The following is a 22,503-nucleotide window of genomic DNA, read 5'->3' as shown; positions in this document are numbered from 1 at the left end:
CTCTCTTCTCTTTCTAAGTATATGAACTCAGATAATCGCATAGCCTATGTTTTGGGGGCTGGGTGGTGGTGCAGCGGGTTAAGCGCACATGCACAAAGTATAAGGACCAGCGTACGGATCCTGGTTTGAGCCCCTGGCTCCCCACCTGCAGGGGGGTCGCTTCAAAGGAGTTGAAGCAGGTCTACAGGTGTCTTTTTCTCCCCCTCTCTGTCTTCCCCTCCCCTCTCGATTTCTATGTCCTATCCAGCAACAATGACAGCAATAACAACAATAATAATAACAACAATGATAAACAATAAGGGCAACAAAAGGGGGAAAAAGCCTCCAGGAGCAGTGGATTCGTAGTGCAAGCACCAAGTCTCAGTGATAACCCAGGAGGAAAAAAAAATAAAAAAGAATAGAGATGGGAGTTGGGCAGTAGCACAGCAAATTAAGCGCACGTGGCACAAAGTGCAAGGATCGGTGTAAGGATCCCGGTTCGAGCAACGGTGAACTGAAGTCCTGTCCAGTGAGGCCATGCTGCAGGCCAATGGGAGCTGTACCAAGGGCTTCCTGAGGCTGAGGGCATCACTGGGGAATGAGAGAGGGTGACATCAGGGCTTTCACCTGGGGACCACCAGGTTATATCTTCCTGTCACCCACTTTCCACATCCTGAACTTGGTGCCTCTGAACTATAGCCCTGGGTGAGGGGGTCAGGACACTGCCCACACAGGTCAGTCCTGTCAGGACTGCTGGATTGTCCAGGGCTTTCCAGTCCTGCAGAACTGGCTGGGCAGGGCCGAAGGGGCTCCTACAGAGATGAGGGTGTGGCAGGAGAACCAGAAGGTTAAGGGGTCACAGGAACCGCCTTGCTCTCACTAACAGCCATGTGGTTCATTGGTGATGAGCTTCAGTGTCTGGAATGATCCAAGCAGCTTCCGTTTGGTCCTGTCCCCAGCACTGGTTGCCTGGAGGCGCAGTCCCTACTGCCTGCTCCACCCTGCCCCGCTCTCCTGGCTGCCCTGTGTCCCTGTACCCCTTCGTTCTCCAACAGTGTCCTTGCACCCAGGTGTTCTCACCCCACTTGGGAAGTGCCCTGTGGCTCCCAGTCCCCACTCCACTTTCTCTGTCACACACCATTCAAAAAAAGGGGTGCCATGCTACACACCCACCTCCACCTGCAGCCTCCTCTGGCTGTCCCAGGAAAGGCACGTTCTGCAGCCCCTCCTCCACCCCACCCTGGGGCTTCCTTTCGTGAAGCATGAGACATGCACACTCTCATCACCCCCATCCTGGCCACGCCAGCTGGCAGCCACATTACCCCCTCCCACCTGCTGCCAGGGTCTCGGTTCTGTCTCACACAGAGCCTATGTGCAAGCAGTCATGTCTACGTTTCCATGTGAATCTCAGCAGAGGTGGTCGGGACTATCCCCACAGAGATATGAGGATAACACCTCCCCCTGCACATTTCTTTCAGAAAATGCAGAGGACAGCACAGACGAAGATGCTCCTCTGAACAGCCCGGGAGCTGATGGCAGGTGAGACCCTTCCTTCAGGGGTGTGACCGGTGGCTGAGGGTGTCACCATTTTATCTCAGCAGCCGCTTTGGGCTTTAAGGCCAAGTGACAGGCCTGTGGGTCACCTTGGCCACCACAGAAGCTAGTGCAACCCTGGGGGCTCGGTGGGGTCTTACCTGGTAGAGTGCACACATCACCATGTGCAAGGACCCAGGTTCAAGACCCTGGTCCCCTCCTGCAGGGGGAAGCTTCATGAGTGGTGAAGCAGGGCTGCAGGTGTCTCTGTGTATTTCTCTCTCTATTTCCCCCTCCCATCTGAACCTCTCTCTGTCTCTATCCAATAATAAATAAACAAAAATATTAAAAAATATATAGTTTAATAAACCAACATTAGCTAAGTAAAAATATTTTTTAAAGTCATGACATATTTAAAAGTAAAAGGAAATAAATGGCTGCCAAGAGCAATGGGTTCATAGCACTGGCACTGACCCCTGGCAACATCCTGGTGGCAATAACTAAGTACATAAATAAGAAGCAGCTAGTGCAGTCCATGCCCAGGGGACGGGGCCCTTTCCGATGGCTCCTGAGCCAGACATGAGGGTCTGAGTGTCTGGCTGTAGTCTCCCTTTAACCCCCTGGCTGTTGGTTTTGCTCATAGCTCACTGTCTTCAGACCTCATGAAGCTTTGCGGGGAGGTGAAACCCAAAAGTAAGGTAAGGATTGCTGAGTGTATGGCTGACAACCCCCTTCCCGCTCCCCAATGCTGCTCACGAGGCCATGGGCCCCTGTGGACTCGGGAAGGGGCAGGCATGAGTGCAGTAGAGCCCCTGAGGCCTCTGGTCCCTTCTGAGCATACACGAGCTTTATTCACTGACTCCATTGTGCAGCCGGCCAAGAGGGATCTCACTGCCCTGGGATGATTTTTCCACTCAAGTAGAGATACAGTCAGACAGAGGCTGCCACTCCAGGGCAGCTTCCTCCATCGCCATCCAGCTCCCTCCATGTGGTGCTGGCTCAGCGGCCACGAACATGGTGAGGCTGGTGCCCAACCTGTGACCTGTCCCCTTGATATAGGCATGTACCTAGAGATGGTGCTCCTGGTGGCACTGGGGGTACTCCTGGTACCCCAGGTTAGTGGTGATGGTGGAGCCCAGGGCTCGGAGAGGGGGCTGCTTCACGGCACTGACGGCAGACTCCATCCTGTTGGCCAGTGTGAAGTCCTTCCGTTCTCTGTGCTTTTAGGTGCACACCACTCATGTTGCTTTCACTAGTGTCTCGAGGTAGCCTGAGTCGCCTGTCACAACCCACTCTTAGGACAGCTGCCAGCCATGGCCAATGTTCTGGCACAGGACAGACAGACAGTTGCAGGCCTGCCTCTGGGGACAGGAGAGACAGACAGATGCAGCCCAGCTTGGGGACAGGTCACCTGGCCTCTGTCCCTCTGGGCTTGAGTGGCTGTAGCTCCTCTTGCCTGTGCCACCTGTGGCCTGAGCATCCCTGACCATGCCCCGACTTCTGACCTCTGCCCCCTGCAGGCACGGAGGAGGACCACCACTCAGATGGAGCTGCTCTATGCTGACAGCGAGTCCGCTGAACCCCCCACTGGGGATGCCCCAACATCTGGCCCCCACGGACAGGAGCCACCAGCCCCTTCAGGGGAGCCTGAGACACCCGCTGGCCGCACCACTGGGCTGGGCAGCTTGTAAGTCCAGCACTAACACCACCGCCTGCCATGCCCGGCCCTGCATGTGGCCAGAGCTGCCCTTCCCCTCCCGCTGGCCTCCCCCCTGCACACACGATTCTCTGTGTCCACGGTGAGGCCTGAGAGCCAATGAAGGCGAGGCCCCAGGGCTGTGAGGTCTGCAGAAGCCAGTTCACTTCTCAGCACAGGCCTGACACCTGCTTGGCCTCCCTGACCTGTTGTTCTAGTCTGTGTCCTGAGGGGGGCTTGCGGACATCACAGTGCCATCCCACTGTCCCCAAACTCCCCCCACAACACACACACATCCCCCCCACACACTGCCCATGTTGCCACCCTGTCCAGCCCAGGGCCCCATGCTGAGCGAGGGTTATGTCTCTGCTAAGCCTCCTGCAAAGTCCCTGAGCTGCCCTCCAAGTCAGAGCCTTCAGCCCTACACTGGCTCTGTGTCTGAGCTGGGCAGGCAGCACAGCCTTGTGGTCCTTTGGAGAAGTGTTCTATTTTTTTAATATTTATTTATTTATTCCCTTTTGTTGCCCTTGTTTCATTGTTGTAGTTATTATTGTTGTTATTGATGTTGTTGTTGTTGGATAGGACAGAGAGAAATGGAGAGGAGGGGAAGACAGAGGGGGAGAAAGATAGACACCTGCAGACCTGCTTCACCGCTTGTGAAGCGCCTCCCCTACAGGTGGAGAGCCAACGGCTCGAACCAGTATCCTTATTGCCGGTCCTTGCACTTTGTGCCACTTGCACTTAACCCTCTGCGCTACCACCTGACTCCCTGAGAAGTGTTCTTTTATTATTGTGCTTAAAAAAATTCGAGACAAAGAGGAAAAGAGGAAAAGAGGCCACAGCACTGAAGCTTCCTTCTCTGAGGCTCCAGCCCGGGCCTCACACAGAGCAGAACAGCACACTGCCCAAGTGAGCTGCTGCCAAGAGAGGTGCCAGGTGTGTGCAGGTGGCGGCGTGAGTCTCTCGCCCCAGTGTGTGAGCCACCTGTGACCTATGCACAACCTCCTATTCCCTAGCTCATTGTCATGCTGAGGGCAGAGAGATTTCCCTGCACAGGACAATGTGTGTATGTGTACATGCCCAAGTGTTCATGCTTATATGTTGACTCCTGTGTGTTGTGTGTATGTGTGTCTGTGTGCAGCTGTGTGTCTGAGAGTTCATACCTCCAGGTTGAAGTGTGCTTGTGGGTCTGCATGCAGAGACATTCCTTGAATGCATGTGAGGGGCATAGGGAACTGGCGGGGGCAGGTAGGGGGTCATGGAGACCACAGGGCTCAGAGGAGGAGACCTGGAGCCTCTCATCTGAGTATGGAATGAGACACAGGTAACTCCTCCTCTTTCACACCTGGGTGCATCTCTCTCCTCCGTATGACCTATCTGCCTGCCAGTGTCATGCCAAACCAGATGCTGGTCACCCTGCAGTGAACCCAGCACTGAGCCCTGCCTCAGACCCTACCCATGAGCCCTGACCTAAGCCTTGCACTGAGCCCTGCCCTGAGCCCAGCCCTAGCCCTGCACTGAGCACTGCCTGTGAGCTCTGCCCGTGAGCTCTGCCCTTAGCTGTGACCCTGTGATCCTCCGTAGTCAACAAACCCAGACATGCCACTCTGAATCACATCTAGTCTTCACTTTTTAAAAGATACTTATTCTATTACTGAAACCACCCCAGTACATATGATGCCAGGAACCAGAGCCCCTAGGCATGCAAGTCTCTGTGCTCTGTCAGCTGGGCTATCTCCCAGGCTGTGAGTTTTCCCTTTTAAAGAGGGATCTTTGGGGGCTGGGCAGTAGCACAGCAGGTTAAGTGCACATGGCACAAAGTGCAAGAACCTACATAAAGATCCCAGTTTGAGCCTCCGGCTCCCCACCTGCAGGGGAGTTGCTTCACAAGCAGTGAAGCAGGTCTGAAGGTGTCTATCTTTCTCTTCCCCTCTCTCCCCTCCTCTTCTTTTGATTTCTCTCTGTCCTATCCAACAACAATAACAATAAGAAGGGCAACAAAAATGGGAAAAATGGCCTCCAGGAGCAGTGGATTCGTAGTGCAGGCACCGAGCCCCAGCGATAACCCTGGAGGCAGAAAAAAAAAAAAAGGAATTTTGCATGCCCGTATTGGGACTTCTTATTCTTTAGTGCATTTTTCTTGGATTGTTGCTATTATTATCAAAATAATTGATATTATTATTAAAATAATATTTTAGCATATTTCTTTTCTCCCATTAAAACTTTATTAGTGCCATACACAGAATTTATAGTCTTTCTTTTTTAAAATATACTTATTCATTCTTCATATGCAGAGAGAAACTGAAAGAGGAGCTGGGCTTAAGTGCAGGTGGCGCAAAGCTTAAGGACCAACGTAAGGATCCCAGTTCAAGCCGCTAGCTCCCCACCTGCAGGGGAGTTGCTTCACAGGCGGTGAAGCAGGTCTGCAGGTGTCTATCTTTTTCTCCCACTCTCTGTCTTCCCCTCCTCTCTCCATTTCTCTCTGTCCTGTCCAACAATAATGATATCAATAACAACAACAATAACTACAACAATAAAACAACAAGGGCAACAAAGGGGAATAAATAAATAGTTAAAAAAAGAAAGAAAGAAAAGAAAAGAAACTGGGAGAGGAGAGGGAGAGATGCCGGTTGAAGTGCTTTCCCACTAGAAGCTTCCCCCACAGGTGGGGACAGGGCCTTGAACCTGAGTCTTTGAGCATGATAACGTGTGCTCCACCAGGTGCGCCATGCCCCAGCCCCAGAAATTACAGCTTTAAAATTCTAATCACATAGTCACTAGTTAATGTTTAAGATTTATAACAAGTCAACATTAGTTTGCTACTAAGATTTTTGTAGCTACTGGTAAGAATACTAGTAGGGTTTTTTTGTTTTGTTTTTTGCTTATCTGTAGTCTCGTGACCAAATATTAACTAAATTATATTTCTCTTATTCAGATTTTTTTCCTTTCTTTTTTCTTAAATTTTATTTATTTATTATTGAATAGAGACAGAGAGATTGAGAGGGGAGGGGGAGATAAAGAGGAAAGAGACAGAGAGACACTTGCAGCCCTGCTTCATCACTCATGAAGCTTTCCCCCTGCAGGTGGGGACCAGGGGCTTGAACCCCAGTCCTTGCACACTATAATGTGTGCGGTTTAACCAGGTGTGCCACTGCCTGGCACCTCAGATTTTTTTTGAATGAGTATCTTTGTTTATGAAAAAATGTAAAGGTATTATTTAAGCAAAAAACAACTCTGATCAAGCACTTATATTTAAAATATTCAGGGACCAGGTGGTGGTGCACCTGGTTGAGTGTCCATGGTACCATGCCCAAGGACCGGGGTTTAAGCTTTCTCTCCCCACCTACAGGAGAGATGCTTCATGAGCAGGAAAACAGGTCTGCTGGTGTCTTTCCTCTATCTCCCTTTCTCAGTTCCTTGCTATCTTAACAGGTATAAGAATAAAATAAAATGTCTTTTGTAGCTGCATGCTAAGACTTAAAGAGTGAATCTGCCTGTCTCTGGTGAGGCTGCTGACCAAAAACCACATGGGCAACGCCCACCTACAGAAAGGCCCGTGTCTGGCTCTCTGGTCCTGCCGTTAGGCTGTGTTTCCCAGTCAGCTTTCTCCTGGCATTCCAGTCACTGTCTTCCTGAGATCTGAGGCTGAGCACCCACCAGCAAGCTACCTTCTCTATCTGAAACGAGCTGAGCACTGAATCTCTTTCTCCTTTCAGCTCCAGGCAGCCTTCTCTGTCAGAAAGGCGAGCTCCGGAACCTTCCCCAACAAGCAGAAGAAAGGCATTGGAGAAGGTGGAGCGGGCCAAGGCCAAGGAGCAGAAGCAGTGAGTGTGCTGACCACCGGGCTGCCCCCCCCACTCCCACGTGGACGGCTCTGGCTGGGGCTGGGTTGAGGGAAGCTGTCCTGGGGGCTTGGCGGTCACACACGCATGCAGTGGTTTGGGGGGATGCCCGGTGGGGGGCTGTACAACCACAGAGCACAGGCGGAAGCCTCTCCCCTAAGACTTGGCCTCAGGCTGCACAGAAAGCTCAGCAGGTAGGTCACTTGCTTTGCCTCACATGAGGCCTGGGCTCCACAGGGGAGGCACTAGGGCACTGGAGGAGGCTCCTGTGCTGTGATGTCTCTCCCTACCTGTCTCTCTCTGAGTGAGAAAGTGGCCCAGAGTGGCAGGCTGACCCTGGATGGTGAGGGGATGGGCTGGTAGGCCCCTCTCTGCAGGCTGTGGGGGTTCCTCCTCACTGGTCTGGCCCCTCAGTTCTCTCGGCTGCAGGACTGGCCTCTCTGATGCCTGGCTGCATTCCCTCAGGAGCCCTTCATGTCAGGGGAGAGTCACTCCCACAGACACAAGGGGCTTGGCCCACAGTTCCCCATAAGACACGGGGTCTTGTCCCCCCATCTCCTGTGTCAGAGGCTGGAACATACTTGGGAGAGACAGTGTCCTGCCAGCCATCTCTCAGTGTCAGGAGCTGAGTTTTTCCTCCCTCCCTTCCTTCCTTCCTTCCTTCCTTCCTTCCTTCCTTCCTTCCTTCCTTCCTTTGTATGGTGACAGGGCCTCCCACATGTGCCATCTGCCACTCTGGGCCACTTTCTCACTCAGAGAGAGAGAGACAGGGGTAGGGAGAGACATATCAGCACAGGAGCCTCCCCTAGTACCCTAGTGCCTCCCCTGTGGTCCTAGGGACAGAGTCTCATGCGAAACAAAGCAAGTGACCTACTTGCTGAGCTTTCTGTGCAGCTTGAGGCCAAGTCTTAGGGGAGAGGCTTCTGTCTATGCTCTGTGGCCATGACAGCCCCCCCACCAGGCATGCCCCACACTGGCCCAGCCCCAGGCTGAGTGAGACATGGAAGCCTCCCTCCCACTCCCCCTCACTGTAAACGTCCAGGCATCACAATCACTTACAGGGAGACTGGTATCAGGAAACAGATATTTAAGAGGAAGGGACTACAGAGCCATGGCAGAGCCTGTGTCTTAATGTGTCCCCTGTCCCCCTAGCCACTTACAGACTGCTCTTCTTTCTAGCAGCTCAGACTCGGGGACCTCAGAGGCCAGTCTGTCGCCTCCTCCCTCCCCGCCATGCCGGCCCCGAAATGAGTTGAATGTGTTTAACCGCCTCACCATATCCCAGGGAAGCACCTCCCTACAGCAGGATAAGTAAGTCTCCTCTCACCAGGATGGAGCACCGGCCCCCCCAACACACACACATTGTGGGCCTGGCTGCCTTTCTGTGTCCCTTCACTGGGTTGTCCAGTGAGGCAGGAGCCAGGCAGTGGTAGGAACCTGCCTTCCTGCTGAGCCCACTCCCTGTTCCTCCACAAGCTCTTTGGAGCATGGGGGGGAGGGGGGAATCTGTGTGTGTCCCAGAGTCCTCTGACCCCCAACACACATGTCCTTGGAGGGAGGTTGGGGTGGGTACTAGAGGTGACAGCAGCCATCCCCCACTTGAGGGAACACAGTCCTGGGTTGGTGCAGACCTTGTCTGTGTTCCCATTGACAGCATGGCCCCAGGCCCCACATGCTGTCTGGTCTCTTCCTCTCCGTCTCCTATGGAGGGAGGTGTGTGGGGTACCGGGTGCCAGGAGGAGATGAGTGTCCTGAGGTCTTTGCCACCTGCCCAGCTTGGGGTGCAGCACCTCACTCCCACTTCACATAGTCCTTCAGCTGATGGCCATCCTCATCTTCAGCAGGCATCCTCATCTTCAGCAGGCATCCTCATCTTCAGCAGGTGTCCCTGAGGGGGCCTTTCCCACCCAAGTTCTGTCTGTAGAGCGGAGGATAGCCAGGAAACTCTGGCCTGTCACTGTAGAGCCCTTGGCTCTGGCCGTGGGAGGTGTGCCCCTGACCTCAGACAGCCTGGCGGCACCCCTCTCCATAAAGTTTGAGAACCATGACCATCTGCTCAGAGCCCCACCATCCCATCCTGAACTCCTTTGTGAGCTGTTGCCCTCAACTCACTTGGCTGTGAAGGGCTACAGGCACCTGCTGCCCCTCTGACCCCTAATCAGGCTTGACAGGGGCTTCTCAGCAGGATAACACGCCTGCTCTGACCTGTCTGGCTCCTCCCAGAAGCCTCTGGCCCTCTCTGAAGGCATGGGAGCTCAAGCAAGCCCATTGCCCTTGAGACAGGGGTAGTGGAGGCCCCACATTCCCATCCGTGTGCTGTCCTGTGTGTGAACATGTGTGGTGTCAAGGCCCTAGAGATCCAGGTAACCAAGTTGGGCCTTCTCAGGTCTGGAGAAGGTCGAGCTGAGGTGTTCAGCCTCTGGCCCCCCCACCTGTGTATGTAGCCCTGAGGAAGACAGCCTCTGTGATAGGATGCAGGAACCCTACCCCCAAGGCCAGGTAGGCAGGGCCACATCTCCCAAGGCTTTGAGGGGATCAGGCTGCTGGGCAGGGCCACACTCAGTTGCCCAGGGTTGGGGGTGGACAGGCAGGTGGGCAGGGGTCACATTCATCTCACAGGACTCTGAGTGAGAGCAGATAGGTGGGCAGGGGCCAACTCAGCTATCCAGGGCACTGGGGGACTAGGCAGGGTGGGCAGGGGTCACACTCAGATGCCCAGGGCTCTGGGTAGGGGGGACCAGGCTGGTGGGCAGGGGTCACACTCAGCTTACCAGCCTCTGAGTGGGTACAGGTGAGAAGGCAGGGGTCATACTCAGCTACCTAGGGCTCTGGGGGGACCAGGTGGGTTGATAGGGCCACACTCATATGCCCAGGGCTCTGGGGGGAGGGGGGCACAGGCTTGTGGGCAGGGGTCATCCTAAACACCCTGGTCTTTTTGGGGGACCAGGTGGGTAGGCAGGGCCATACTCAGCTCCCAGGGCTCTGGGTGGGAAGTGTGGACCAGGTGAGTGGGCAGGGGTCATACTCAGCTGCCCGGGCTTCTGGGGAGACTAGGTGGGTGGACAGGGGTCACAGTCAGCTGCCCGGGGCTCTGGCAGGGCCAGGCTTGTGGGCAGAGTAGCCCAGTCAGTGATGGTCTCAGCCGCAGCCCAGGCCTCTCACCGCCTGCCTCTCCCCTGTAGGTCTGACGACAGTGACTCCTCGCTGTCGGAGGCTCACAGGTACCTGCCCCCTGCCCGGCGGCCTCCCCCCCTGCATGCCATCCATGCTCACCTGCATGCTTGTCCAGGCTGCCTCTGCACTGCAGCTTGAGTAGGAGCAGCAGGCCGTTGTGTCCACTAGGGCTTAGAGGCTGACGCTCGCCCCCTGTGATGGCAGCTCCTTTGCAAGAGTCTCCATGGGCCAGTTCCCAGGCTCTGCTGCTCAGGGCAGCTATTCCCAGAGCCTCCTGTGGGGCGTGAGGCCTCCAGGCTGCAAGGCCTTTCCTCCTGCTTGCTCCATGAGGGCTGATGTGAAGAGCAAGGCACACTAGGAAAACTGCATCTCAGAGTGCCCCGGCCAGCCGGCCCTCTGTTCTCCCCCCACCCTGCCTCACCTTCTCTCCTCTCTGCTCTCCCCCCTGTGTCTGGCCATTTCTGGGACCGGCTGCAGATCCCCCAGAAGGTAGGTGGGGGGACCACTGCCCTGCTCCTCAGAGCTGCTCAGGTGTGCTGGGCCAGCCCGCAGCTGCCAGTCAGCCTCCTGCTGCCACTTACTGCACGGGGGTCACAGAGCTGCCGCCACAGGAATGCAGCTCCATGGTCATGGGGCACAGTCCGCATGCCCGACTGAGCCCTGTGGAGCATGGGGCGTGTAAGGAGCTGCCGTGTCTGCAGCTGCTGTCATGGCCTTGGTGCCTGTGCTAGGGGTCCCCTGTGAACACTTCTCTGAATGCCCTGGACTTTGGGGGCACCCCCACGTCTCCTTCCTGGCATGCCATCTTGGGTGTCGAGGCTCCTCTGAAGGGGTAGTGTGTCAGCTCAGGTAGACGGACCCAGAGGATGGCCCTGGAGAGAGGCTGTGCCACCATGGGGCTGAGATTCCCTCAGGGAGGGAGTTTGGAGGGCACACATGGGGGGTGCTGCAGGGCCTATCTTAGGGGACCCACAGACCAGCCCTGGTCTGGTTATGAGGGCTTACCTGATGGTGCACCTTGGGGACAAGTGGCTGTCTGTCTTGCCTGGAAGCTCCTGGCTGCTGGCTACAAGGGACTTTCCTGGTCAGCTCCCAATGCCTGTTCCCACTTCCTGGATCCACTTAGGGTGAGCAGGAATGGGGAGCTCACAAAGCTGGCTCCTGAGGCTCAGGACACCTGGGTCTGTGCCAGGTGCAGGCGAGCTCTGGCCACGTCTTTAGGCTGTGAGAACTGGTCAGACCCAGAGCCCTCACTTCCCAGGAGGACACCTCCCACCAGAGTAGTTATGTCTAGATGCTGAAACCACCTCAGGATGCTAGAGTCTCAGGATGCTAGAGGCCCCCTCCTGGATCTCTGGATACTGGGGTCCCCTCCCTTGGTCTCAGGATGCTGGGGTCCCTTCCCTGGGCTGGGGATGCTGGAGTCTCATCCATGGGCCTCAGGCTGCTAGAGAGCTTCTTCCCTTGGTCTCAGGATGCCGGAGTCCCCTCCCTGACTCTGCCCCCCACCCCAGTGTTCCCAGGCCTGTAGATCCTCAGAGACCCCGAGACCTCACAGAAAGACATCTCTGGGATCCCCACCCACCTCTTTCCCTGTCTGTGGGGCCTGGAATTCGTGGTCCCCAGAGCTCCAGCAGCTGCTATGCAGTCTTCCCTCTGAGCTCCAGCACAGGCACCCCTAGGCCCTTGTCTCCCTTTGCACTCCATCTCTGTGCTCTGCTCTAAGGAAACTGGACACGGGTGGGATGGGAGTGGGGGGGTGCAGGCTGAGTCTGCTCTCCCATATGACTGGCTCGAGTCCCCACACCCTGCCCAGTCGTTTCCTCTGGCTCCCCTCTGTGTTCGGGCCACCATGTCTCCAGGCTTATAGCCAAGCCGCAACTCCAGAACATTCTGTGTCAGAGGGTGCCTCCTCATCTTTTTCTCTCACCTCTGATACCAGCTCAGAGTCTCTGCCACCCCTGTCCAGGAACCCTCTGCAGGGGTCTCTGTACCTGTCACCCCGTCTTTGCCCAGTGCCAGTATTGCTGTGTCCACTACAGCATCCTGTGTGACAGTACTGTCCCTCACCCCCTGCACCTCCAGTTGTAAAGTTAACATCTTCACACACTCAGGGACCCAGTGAGAGTGGCCCGGTCATCTGACTGCCCCTCCTCACTGTCCCTTCACCCTCTGTCCCTCCATTCCTCTGTTCAGGGCCAGGCAGCAGGCATTGTGTCGGCCTGGCTCCTGATGCACACTGTCCCCTCCAGGGGCGTCATCCATCCATTTCCCGCCACACGGGGGGGCGTGCGCCCCTCGGCCCTGCAATGCATCCACCTGGCCCAGGGCCACACCAAGGCTGTGCTCTGTGTGGATGCCACAGATGACTTGCTTTTCACTGGCTCCAAAGGTGAGTGTCCCCCATCACCTGGGGCAGGCCACCTAGCACAGGTGTGGGCCTCTGTCCCTGCAGGGATGGGGGTTAGTTTCCTCAACCCTGACCCTGCCAAGTGGCCTGGGCCCTGGGTGGTCATCATCTGTGGGGAAATGTCCCCTGTGGGAGGTATTTTCATCCGTGGGGTTTCTGTCACTTATGAGGTCCTGTCACCCATGGACCTGTCCCCTGTGGGGTGGCCCTCCCCCTGTGTGATGCCTGTTCCCTGTGGCCCTGACCCCTGTGGGGGAGCTATCCTCTGTGATGGGGCCCCTGGCCCTTGTAGAGTGTCTTTCCCTTATGGGAAGTCTGTCCCCTGTAGGGTGTCTGTTCCCAGTGGGGGACTATCCTCTGTGGAGAAGGCCCTGTCCTCTGTGGGGTATCTGTTCCTTATGGGGGCTATTCCCTGTGAGGTGTCTGTCCCCTCAGGGCCTCTCCCCTGTGAGAGGCTATCTTCTGTAGGGTGCCCATCTCCTGGGGTAGTCTATTTTCTATGGACTGTATCCCCTGTGGGGGGCTATCCTCTGTGGGGTGCCTATTCCCTGTAGGGTGTCTGTCCCCTATGGAAGGGCTAACCCCATGGGGAGTTCTCTCTTGTGAGGTGCCTGTCCCATGTCCCCATGCCCTGTGTCCCCTGCGGGTGGCAGCACAGGAAGGCCCTATCCCTCAGCACTGAGTCCCAGCACCCAGGCAGGGGAGGTGGATCCGCCGTGCCCTGCTAGCAGCTGACGGGACCCGTGTGTGCAGACCGCACCTGCAAGGTGTGGAACCTGGTCACGGGCCAGGAGATCATGTCCCTGGGCGGCCACCCTGGCAACGTGCTGTCCATCAAGTACTGTGGGGACACCAGCCTGGTCTTCAGCGCATCCACCTCCTACATCAAGGTGTGGGACATCCGGGACTCGGCCAAGTGCATCCGCACACTCACGTAAGTGGGCCCCCACCCCCACCCCCATCGCCATCGGGGAGGACAGACAGACACAGGGATACCTACCAGAGCACCAAGGATGGCAAAAAGGGACATCTTTCTGCGCTGGCCCCTGGTGTGCCGTCCCGGCTCCACCAGTGTTTGTCTTGAGCACATTCTCTGGGAATGGTTCTGGAAGACACATGTGTTGGCTGTGTCCTGCAGGTCCTCAGGCCAGGTGAGCCTGGGGGACACATGTTCTGTGGGTGGCAGCCGGGCAGCAGCCCTGCCCTCAGGAGAGAACCAGATCAACCAGATCGCCCTCAACCCCGCGGGCACCTTTCTCTACGCGGCCTCCGGCAACACTGTCAGGATGTGGGACCTGAAGAGGTAGGTCGCCCTCGGAACCTTCCAGAAGGCCCCACACGCCATGACCAGGTATTCTCAGAGCACATGAGAGACAGCCTGCACTGTTGGAGCCCATACACTCACCCCTGCTGCGGGCATGTGCACACGTGCAGTACTGAACACATGTGTGCGTGTGGGCTCTGCAGACTGTAGTAACGTGACCCTGTACATACCATGGGGGGGGTATATAGTGGCATCATGACTGTGCTTGGGTCGAGTGGGAGTCAGTCTTCTGCCATTTCTAGGCTCTCCCCGCTTCAATGGCACAGGGATAAATGGCTCAGCAGGCGGAGCACACACTTTCTGTGTGTGTGTATTGGGTGGGGAGAGGGCTGGGTTTACACCCAGCAGTGTGTGGGAACACCACAGATGGCACAGGGGAACCCAAGAATTGTGGGGCTCAGCTGTGCTGTCTCACCTGCTCTCCTTTCTCTTTCTAAACCAAAGAGGACAGCAAAACAGCAGCAACAACAAAAATAATAATAATTAAGAAAAGCAAAGAGAATGGCAGAGCTGTCAGGGAGCAGTGGAGTCAGGCGTGAAGTGCAGGAAAACTAGCTGTGATCAGAGGATGCTGGTGGAGCCGGACAGGGGTGCACCTGGCAGAATGCATACATTCCTAAGCACAAGGATCCAGGTTCGAGCCTCCGATTCCCACCTGCAGGAGGGAAGCTACATGAGCTCTGAGGCAGCGTTGCAGATGTCTGTCTCTCCCTCCCTTTCCCTCTCTCCCTCCCTTTCCCTCTTTTCCTCCCTCACCCTCTCTCTCTTTGTCTCCCCTCCTCTCTCAAGTTCTCTCTGTCCTATCAAATAAAATAGAGAGAGAAAAAAAAAAGGCCACTGGGAGTGGTGGATTTATAGTCCCAGCACTGAGCGCCAGCAATACTTTTGGTGTCAATAAAAACTAGATAAACGGAGCTGGGCAGTAATACAGCAGGTTAATCACACATAGTAGAAAGTGCAAGGACCAGCATAAGGATCCCAGTTTGAGCCCCCTGCTCCCCACCTGCAGGAGGGTCGCTTCATAGGAGGTGAAGCAGATCTGCAGGTGTCTTTCTCTCCCCATCTGTCTTCCCTTTCTCTCTCCATTTCTCTCTGTCTTAACCCACAACAATAATAACAACAACAACAAAGTGGAAAAAATGGCCTCCAGGAACAGTGGATTCGTAGGATAGGTACTGAGCCCCAGCGATGATCCTGGAGGCAAGTAAATAAATAAACAAACAAAAGAAGGAGAAGGCACTAGTCAGACCTGGTGCTTGTCCTGCCATTGCAAGGCAGTTGGCCAGGCTTCCAGTCCGCTGTGTCAGAGGCTCAGACGTGGGGCATGAGGGGAGGGAGCCTCCTCGGGCAGCCTCAATGCTGAGTGGCCTCTCACTGGGGGGCATCCCTCTCTCCATGCACAGGTTCCAGTCCACGGGGAAGCTGACAGGACACTTGGGCCCTGTGATGTGCCTCTCCGTGGACCAGGTGTCCAGCGGGCAGGACCTCATCGTCACTGGCTCCAAGGACCATTACGTTAAGGTGCGTACGCTGACCCGAGGCTCCTCTGGGCCCTGCTTCCCTCTCACCCAGGGGCCCCTCCCTCCCGGGAAGCTGGCAGGCCAGCTGTTTCAGTATCTGAACACCAAGGCCTCCTGGGCAGCAGTGAGAGAGGTGATGGAGCACCCAGCTGGTGGAGAGAGACAGGGATGGGGACACAGATGGAGACAGGGCTGGGGGCAGAGAGGAAGAGAGAGACAGGGCTGGGGGCAGAGGTAGAGACAGGGCTGGGGGCAGATAGGGAGAGAGAGACAGGGCTGGGGGCAGAGAGGGAGAGAGACAGGGCTGGGAATGGAAAGGAGAGGGGAGGGGAGGGAAGGGGAAAAGAGAGGAGAGGAGAGGAGAGGGGAGGGGAGGGGAGGGGAGGGGAGAGGAGAGAAGGCAGGACTCTGAGGGGCTTGGCTGAGAGGAGTGAGTGGAGGCAGGATGTATGTGGGGCCCCCATCCCAGGGTTCAGCAGGACCCTGAGGTAAGGAGGTGGCAGACAGAGCCGGGCTGGCCCCTCACTGGGGAGCAGCCCCTTCACCTGAGCCCCAGGAGCCAGCAGACTGCCTGTGGGAGTTTCCAGAAGCTTCTCTGAGTCCTGTGACCTCAGGAAAGTGTCCCTGCTGGGGGCAGGGGTGGGGCCAGGGCTGAGGGCCTTTGGGGTGCTGGGGGGTGGAGACACAGCAGGAACCAGGAGGCCTCACTGTGGGGTGCCTGTGGGTGCCTTGGACTGCATCCCTTGGCACGAGACCCCCACCCCAATCCCCAAGAGGGAGAGCTGCCCCTGAAGGGTGCTGGGTGCCTGAGCCACCTGACTGGCTCTGCCCCCAGGGTGCCCCTCCATACAGGCAGGTATAGAAGGATGTGGAGTGGGGCTCCCAGCACTCCTAAGAGCAAGTGGAGCAGTGGAGTGACCCTGGAGTGCCCTTTCTGGGGGCTGCAGCCCTGAGCTCAGGCCCTCTTTCTGCTCCCTCCCCAGATGTTCGAGGTGGCTGAGGGGGCTCTGGGTGCCGTGAGCCCCACACACAACTTTGAGCCCCCCCACTATGATGGCATCGAGGCCTTGGCCATCCAGGGTGACCAGCTCTTCAGTGGCTCCCGGGACAATGGGATAAAGAAGTGGGACCTGGCGCAGAAAGACCTGCTTCAGGTGCAGGGCTAAGGAGGCTGGGGGGAGGGACAGGGAGGCTGGAGGCTGGAGCTAAGGATGGGGGACAGGGGACTGGGGAGGCTGGAGGCTGGGGCTAAGGATGGGGGATGGGGGACTAGGGAGGCTGGGGCTGAGGATGGGGGACTGGGGAGGCTGGAGGCTGGGAGCCAGAGAGGCTGAAAGCTGGACTGAAGGCTGGAATGGGGTGGTACTGGGTTCTCCCCGCCACAATGACAGAGAGGCTTCCTGGGTACCAGCCCTCAAGTCTGAGAGAAGGAGGGAGGGAGGAAAGAAGAGAGGGAGGAAGGGAGGGAGGGCACTGCTGGCCGAGGCCGGGTGGCTGGCTCTCTGCACCAGGCCCTGACAGGTGGCCATCCTGTCTCCCGTCTCCCGTCTCTGGTCCAGCAAGTCCCGAACGCCCACAAGGACTGGGTGTGCGCCCTGGCAGTGCTACCCAGCCCCCCAGCCCTGCTCAGCGGCTGCCGCGGGGGCCTGCTGAAGCTCTGGGACGCCGACACCTGCTCCCTGCTGGGGGAGGTCCGTGCCCACGATAGCCCCATCAATGCCATCTGCCGCAACACCACCCACGTGTTCACTGCCGCTGAGTAAGTGCTGGGGCCAGGGATGGGTGTCCATGCCCACCACCCACCACAGCACCCCTTAGGCCCCCTCCCACCAGGGGCTGGTGGCATCCTCTGGCAACCTCTGCTTCACCAGGACAAGCCCCCAGGATAGGCTGGGGGATTAGTTTACCACTTGCCAGGGCAGGGAGGAAGCTCAGTGGGTAGAGCACACACCCAACCATGCCAGGGCCTTGGGTTCAAGTCCTGCTTCCACCCCCTGTACTGTGGCATCTCTCTTCTCTGTCTCTCAAAGAGACAAAAGACTGAAATAGCAGAGAGGCCAGTTAGCACTTGTTATAAGGGCATGGGTTGACCCACTCACACCAAAGCCAAGAGTCATGGTGCTAGGGTTTCTCTCCCCCCTTACCTTTCATGCACCCTGGGAGCAGAGCCAGGTGGGTGAGTCAGACCACCATGCCCTCTGTCTAGGGTGCTCTGCCCACCAGCTCACCCCCAGTCCTAAGCATGCCCACGGCACCTCTGCCAGGACACCCCTGCCACCCTGGCCATTGCATGGAGCCCTCTCTGGAGGGGGCTCTTTTTATAGAGGGACAGGAAGGAAAGAGCTCTGCAGCTCAGCTGTAGCTCATGCCAGGCAGGGAACTGAAACTGGGCCCCCTGGGCCTCAGACCTGCACATCTGGTGCCTTGTCTCTGCCCATCTCCCCACCCCCCATATCCTTGTTTTCCTGAGTGTGTGTGCAGGCTTCAAGCCAGGCCTGGGCGGATGCCTACTCTCCGATGTCTGCTCTCTCCTAAGAGCTCAGGCCAGGCCCCTGACACCTGTTGGACTCCCCTGGAGCACAGGGACCGTCCACACCTGTCAGAGGCCCCACACAGATGGCTACAGGAGGAGTCCTGGGGAGGAGTCAGTCCCCTGATCCATCCCAGGCTCTCATGTGGCCTGCTGTCTATGCAGTGATCCCTGGGGCCTCTCCCACTTCATCCTGTGGCCTGTTGCCTTGCAGTGACCGCACAGTGAGGATCTGGAAGGCCCGCAGCTCACAGGAAGGGCTGGCTGGCGACCCTGGTGATGGGGAAGAGGCAGCTGGAACTAGCTGAGGAGGCCATGCCCGCCTGCCTGCTGCATCTTGTGACCCCTCCCTTCACAGAGACCTGTCCCTGTATTTATTGGGAACAAGCCCCCCCCCCCCCGGTGGCCCGTCCTGCATCTGGCTGGCCCTGGGCTCCTCTTCCCCCTTTCCACCTCCCTCTGAACCCCAGGTCACTGTCATCCTGTGCCTCTGTGGCCTCAGTGTTGCTCATGCTGCCCTACCCACGCCCCCACCTGGCGTGTGCCAGCTCTGTGTCCTCTGTGCCCTCCCCGGGTGCCTAGCCCCCAGTGTCACAGCACCCCCACCCTGTACCGTGGGGATTGTATATGTCTGGTAAAGATTATGAGTAGGGCAGCCTCCCCAACTGCAGATGCTGCCTAGTGGGCTGCTTGATGTCCATCCACGTTTACTCATTTGACCAAAGCTTTCCAGGCTGCACATACTCCCCCTCCCATGCACAGAACTAGAATGGCTAGAATACTGCAGCTTGTGTGGCCAGTTCCCCCGCCGCCGCCCCCCCGCCCCCCCCCCCCCCCCGCACACCTGGTGGAGGAGGCATGGTGGGGCCTGGGGTGTGAGCAAAAGTATATTTTGATCTATTTTCCTATGGAATTGATTCTATGATTACCTTTTAATTTCTTCCTTTTTAAAAAATTTAATAGTGGAATCTCCTCCCTCTTTTCTCTAATTTTTTATATGCTGCTACATATATTTTAAAGACTTTCCGTTGGCCAGCCCCCATAGCTCTGAAGACGCCTCTTGCCGTCTGTAGTGGGGAACGTTCTTGTAAATAAGTAGTAACCTGTAAAGAAACCAGGTCCTACACGATTGCTGTATGAATTCCTAACTGCTGTAGAATGGATCTTGCCAGAGGATGTATAATTTATCTGTCCACGCAGAATATTCATTTGTAAATTCTGCAAGTTTGAGCATGTGTCGATGGTGTAACACTTGAAAGTACTGTCTTGTGATCCCCCTACCCCCTGCCCCCATACCTGGAATATCTGTAAATGATAGCTTAGCTAGGGCTTCAATAAACCTGTCAATAAAACCTGATCATTTTTATTTTGTTGTCATTTTTTTTCTGGGGTGAGAATGACCCACATTTGAAAGCTCTGTGACATCAAACATTGTTTTCTCATCAGCTTTTACCAGAGAGCCTTTCTCTTTGTGCTCCCCAGGTGTGAATGGTTCCTGAAAAGACCAAGCCAAGGCCCCGTCTTGGTGAACCACACAACTAAAGAGACTCCAAGAAAGTAAACCAAAGTATCATTTAGGGGTTTGAACACAGCCCCCCACAGCTCCCATAGCAGCAAGCCATGCCTGGGGCCTGACCACACAGCAGGGAGGGCAAAGGCCTAAGATTTCCCTCCCAGAGACAGACACTCCCTCCCAGACACAGAGATATTCCCTCCAAAGAGACTGAGACCCTTCCCTCACAGAGACAGAGACACTGCCTCCCAGAGACAGACACATCCTCCCAGAGACATTCCCTCCAGAGACTGAGACCCTTCCCTCACAGAAGCAGACACATCCAGAGACATTCCCTCCAAAGAGACTGAGACCCTTCCCTCACTGAGACACACCCTCCCAGACAGAAGCCTCCCTACAGAGACAGAGACTTCTCCCTTCATAGAAACCAGAGAACCCTCTCTCTATAGAGGTCAGAGATCCTCCACAGAGGCCAGGGAGCAGAGGACCCCTCCATCCCAGGAAGAAGGGGTCAACATGACCTTTGTCACCTACAGGTGTCGTCCCCTCCCTTCTGCATGGAGGGAGAGGGCATCCCAGCACAGGAAGCTGAGGTGCAGGTCTGCCCCTAGGCTGGGCTGGCTGGGGAGGGCAGTGGGTAGGGATAGGCACAGCTGTGCCTCAACTGCTGGTTCAGGGAGTGCAGTGACCTGGGAAGCTTGTTTCTGGAGCTTTCTCAGTTGCTCCCACCAGGGGGCAGTAGCACCCTGCACACCGGCTTCTCCACCTCAGTCAGAAATCTCTTCATGTGTCCAGGCATTTTGAGCAGTGACTGTATTCAACTGAGTGGACTTTGTATAAAGAGCTAATTTTATGACAGACCAGAGCATGCTCAGCTCCAGAGTGAGGTGGGCTATAGGGCTCTCAGGTAAGGTGGGCCAAGGGGTCTCAGTTGTGAAGTGGACTGTGAAGTCTCAGGTGTGAGGTGGGACGTGGGGTCTCAGGTGTGAGGTGGACCTTGGGGTCTCAGGTGTGAGGTGGGCTGTGGGGTCTCAGGTGTGAGGTGGACCTTGGGGTCTCAAGTGTGAGGTGGACTGTGGGCTCTCAGGTGTGAGGTGGGCCTTGGGGTCTCAGTTAAGAAGGGCTGTGGTATGTGTGTGTGTATGTGTGTGTGTCTCCATGCATCTTCCAAGCTCTACGATCACGGCCATAAGAAACCAAAGTTCCCAGTCAGGGAACCAAAGTGTGGCCCAGAGCAAAATGTTCCAGAGACAGAGAAACTGTCTCATGATGAAACAGTAGAGGCAAATCTCTTCATAAGTAGAAAGGCAACCCATGGTGGATGGGTAGCCAGGTTTACTTATCTGGGAGATGGGCATTGTCGAGAGGGCCCATCAAACCCTTAAGGCTCAATTAAATAAAGATAAAGAAGGAATATACCCCCCCCAATATCCAGCTAGCAAAAGCCTTAACTACGTTAAATCTCTTTAATATTTACAATAACTCGGAATTATCTCCTATTATTCTTCACTGGCAAACACCATCTACTCTCCCATCTATAAAGAGATATGCTGAGGGCTTCCTGAGAGCCCGTGAGTGCCCTCTTGTCACATGTCCCCTGGCCCCAGTCCCTCACAGCGCCCCACCCACGCACCCCCCAGCTGCAGGCTGTCCCTCTGTCCTTCCTGCTGGGCTCAGGCGCCTCACTGCCACTTCCCGGTGTCCCTTGCGGAGCTCTCAGGCCTTGTACCCAGGCCCAGGCCCCCGTGGCGTGTGCGTGGGCGTGCGCATGCGCAGAGGTCCTCCAGCAGCGTGGCTCAGCAAGGTGCCTGCTGGCGGGAGGCTGAGGAGATGCTGAAGAGGCTGCCAGCTGAGGAGCCGCAGGCCAAGGCAGGTGCTGGCTGAGGAGCCACGGGCCCTGCAAGTTGCGGCGTTGGTCTGGCCAGGAAGCTTCTGGAAGGTTCCTGGTGGGGGCACCGGGACAGGCGGGCAGGCCTACTGGAATGGGGACAGGGGACAGGGGGACAGGGACGGGGGACAGGCTTTGGGGACAGGGGGACGGGACTGGGACAGGGAGCAGGGGGACAGACCTGAGGGGATGAGGTGCTCTGAGTCTGGGCCCCACCTCACCCCAGCCTTATCACCTTGAGTCTGTCCCCGCGTCCAATGTCCCCACGTCCATGTTCCCGCTTCCCCTGCCCCTGTCCCAATGTCCCCGTGTCCCCTGTCCCCATGTCCCAATGTCTCTGTGTCATTATGTCCCCATGTCACCTGCCCCCTGTCCCAATGTCCCCGTGTCCCAATGTCCATGTCTTTATGTCCGTGTCCAATGTCCTTGTGTCCCAATGTTCCCACGTCCCCTGTACCCATATCCAGTGTCCCCAAGTACCCTGTTACCACGTCTCCTGTCCCCTCGTCCAATGTCCCCGTGTTCTAATGTCACAATGTCCCCACATCCCCTGTCCCCAAGTCCCCTGTCCCCATACCCCCTGTCCCCTCATCCAATGTCCCGTGTTACAATGTCCCCACATCCCCTGTCCCTGCATCGTGTTGTCCCTGCAACCCATCCCCACAGGCCTGTCCCCGTGTCCCCAGGTCTCCTGTTCCCTGTCCTCCCGAGTTTCTTGTCCATCTGGCCCACCCATTTCTCTTGTCCCCCTGTCTCATGTCCCCACATCCCCTGTCACCTCACTCCCATGTCCTCTGACCCTGAGCTCCCTGTCCCCATGTCCCCTGTCCATCTGACCCATCTCCTGTCCCCACATCTCATGCCCCAACATCCCCATGTCTCATGTCGCTTGTTCACACATCCCGTGCCCACATCCCCTGGCCACACATTCTCTGTCCCCATGTCCCCTGTCTCCATATCTCCAGTCCCTGTGCCCTCTGTCCCCATAGCCCCATGTCCCCTCACCCAGTATTCCCACGTTGTTGTGTCTCTAAGTCCAAGCATCCCCGGTCTTGGTGTTCTGGCATCCCCACATCCCCTGTCCCAGTGTCCTC

At 56.5% G+C, this 22,503-nt stretch overlaps 1 protein-coding gene across 16 annotated transcripts in view; it reads left to right on the top strand.

Annotated features, from left to right (window-relative positions):
• The window catches only part of KIF21A (kinesin family member 21A), a 73,277-nt gene extending 53,905 nt beyond the window's left edge, over nucleotides 1-19,372 (top strand). For 5 of the 16 annotated variants that reach the window (XM_060194657.1, XM_060194655.1, XM_060194654.1 and 2 more), the window contains 14 exons: nucleotides 1,458-1,518; nucleotides 2,156-2,210; nucleotides 3,033-3,199; nucleotides 6,925-7,032; nucleotides 8,230-8,361; nucleotides 10,233-10,271; nucleotides 10,702-10,713; nucleotides 12,477-12,616; nucleotides 13,388-13,568; nucleotides 13,773-13,937; nucleotides 15,362-15,479; nucleotides 16,462-16,632; nucleotides 17,038-17,237; nucleotides 18,223-19,372. In XM_060194657.1, coding sequence (XP_060050640.1) covers nucleotides 1,458-1,518; nucleotides 2,156-2,210; nucleotides 3,033-3,199; nucleotides 6,925-7,032; nucleotides 8,230-8,361; nucleotides 10,233-10,271; nucleotides 10,702-10,713; nucleotides 12,477-12,616; nucleotides 13,388-13,568; nucleotides 13,773-13,937; nucleotides 15,362-15,479; nucleotides 16,462-16,632; nucleotides 17,038-17,237; nucleotides 18,223-18,316 — 1,643 coding nt within the window. In that variant the 3' untranslated portion in view covers nucleotides 18,317-19,372. The remainder of the gene's footprint in view (nucleotides 1-1,457; nucleotides 1,519-2,155; nucleotides 2,211-3,032; nucleotides 3,200-6,924; nucleotides 7,033-8,229; nucleotides 8,362-10,232; nucleotides 10,272-10,701; nucleotides 10,714-12,476; nucleotides 12,617-13,387; nucleotides 13,569-13,772; nucleotides 13,938-15,361; nucleotides 15,480-16,461; nucleotides 16,633-17,037; nucleotides 17,238-18,222) is intronic. The other 11 variants (XM_060194660.1, XM_060194659.1, XM_060194653.1 and 8 more) reach the window with 5 other exon arrangements.
• Nucleotides 19,373-22,503: the final 3,131 nt, after the last annotated feature.

The sequence above is a fragment of the Erinaceus europaeus genome, chromosome 7 (genome assembly GCF_950295315.1).
Source record: "Erinaceus europaeus chromosome 7, mEriEur2.1, whole genome shotgun sequence".
NCBI classification, from domain to species: domain Eukaryota; kingdom Metazoa; phylum Chordata; class Mammalia; order Eulipotyphla; family Erinaceidae; genus Erinaceus; species Erinaceus europaeus.
The sequence above is the reverse complement of the archived record's forward strand: the minus strand, read 5'-3'. Positions and strand labels throughout refer to the sequence as shown.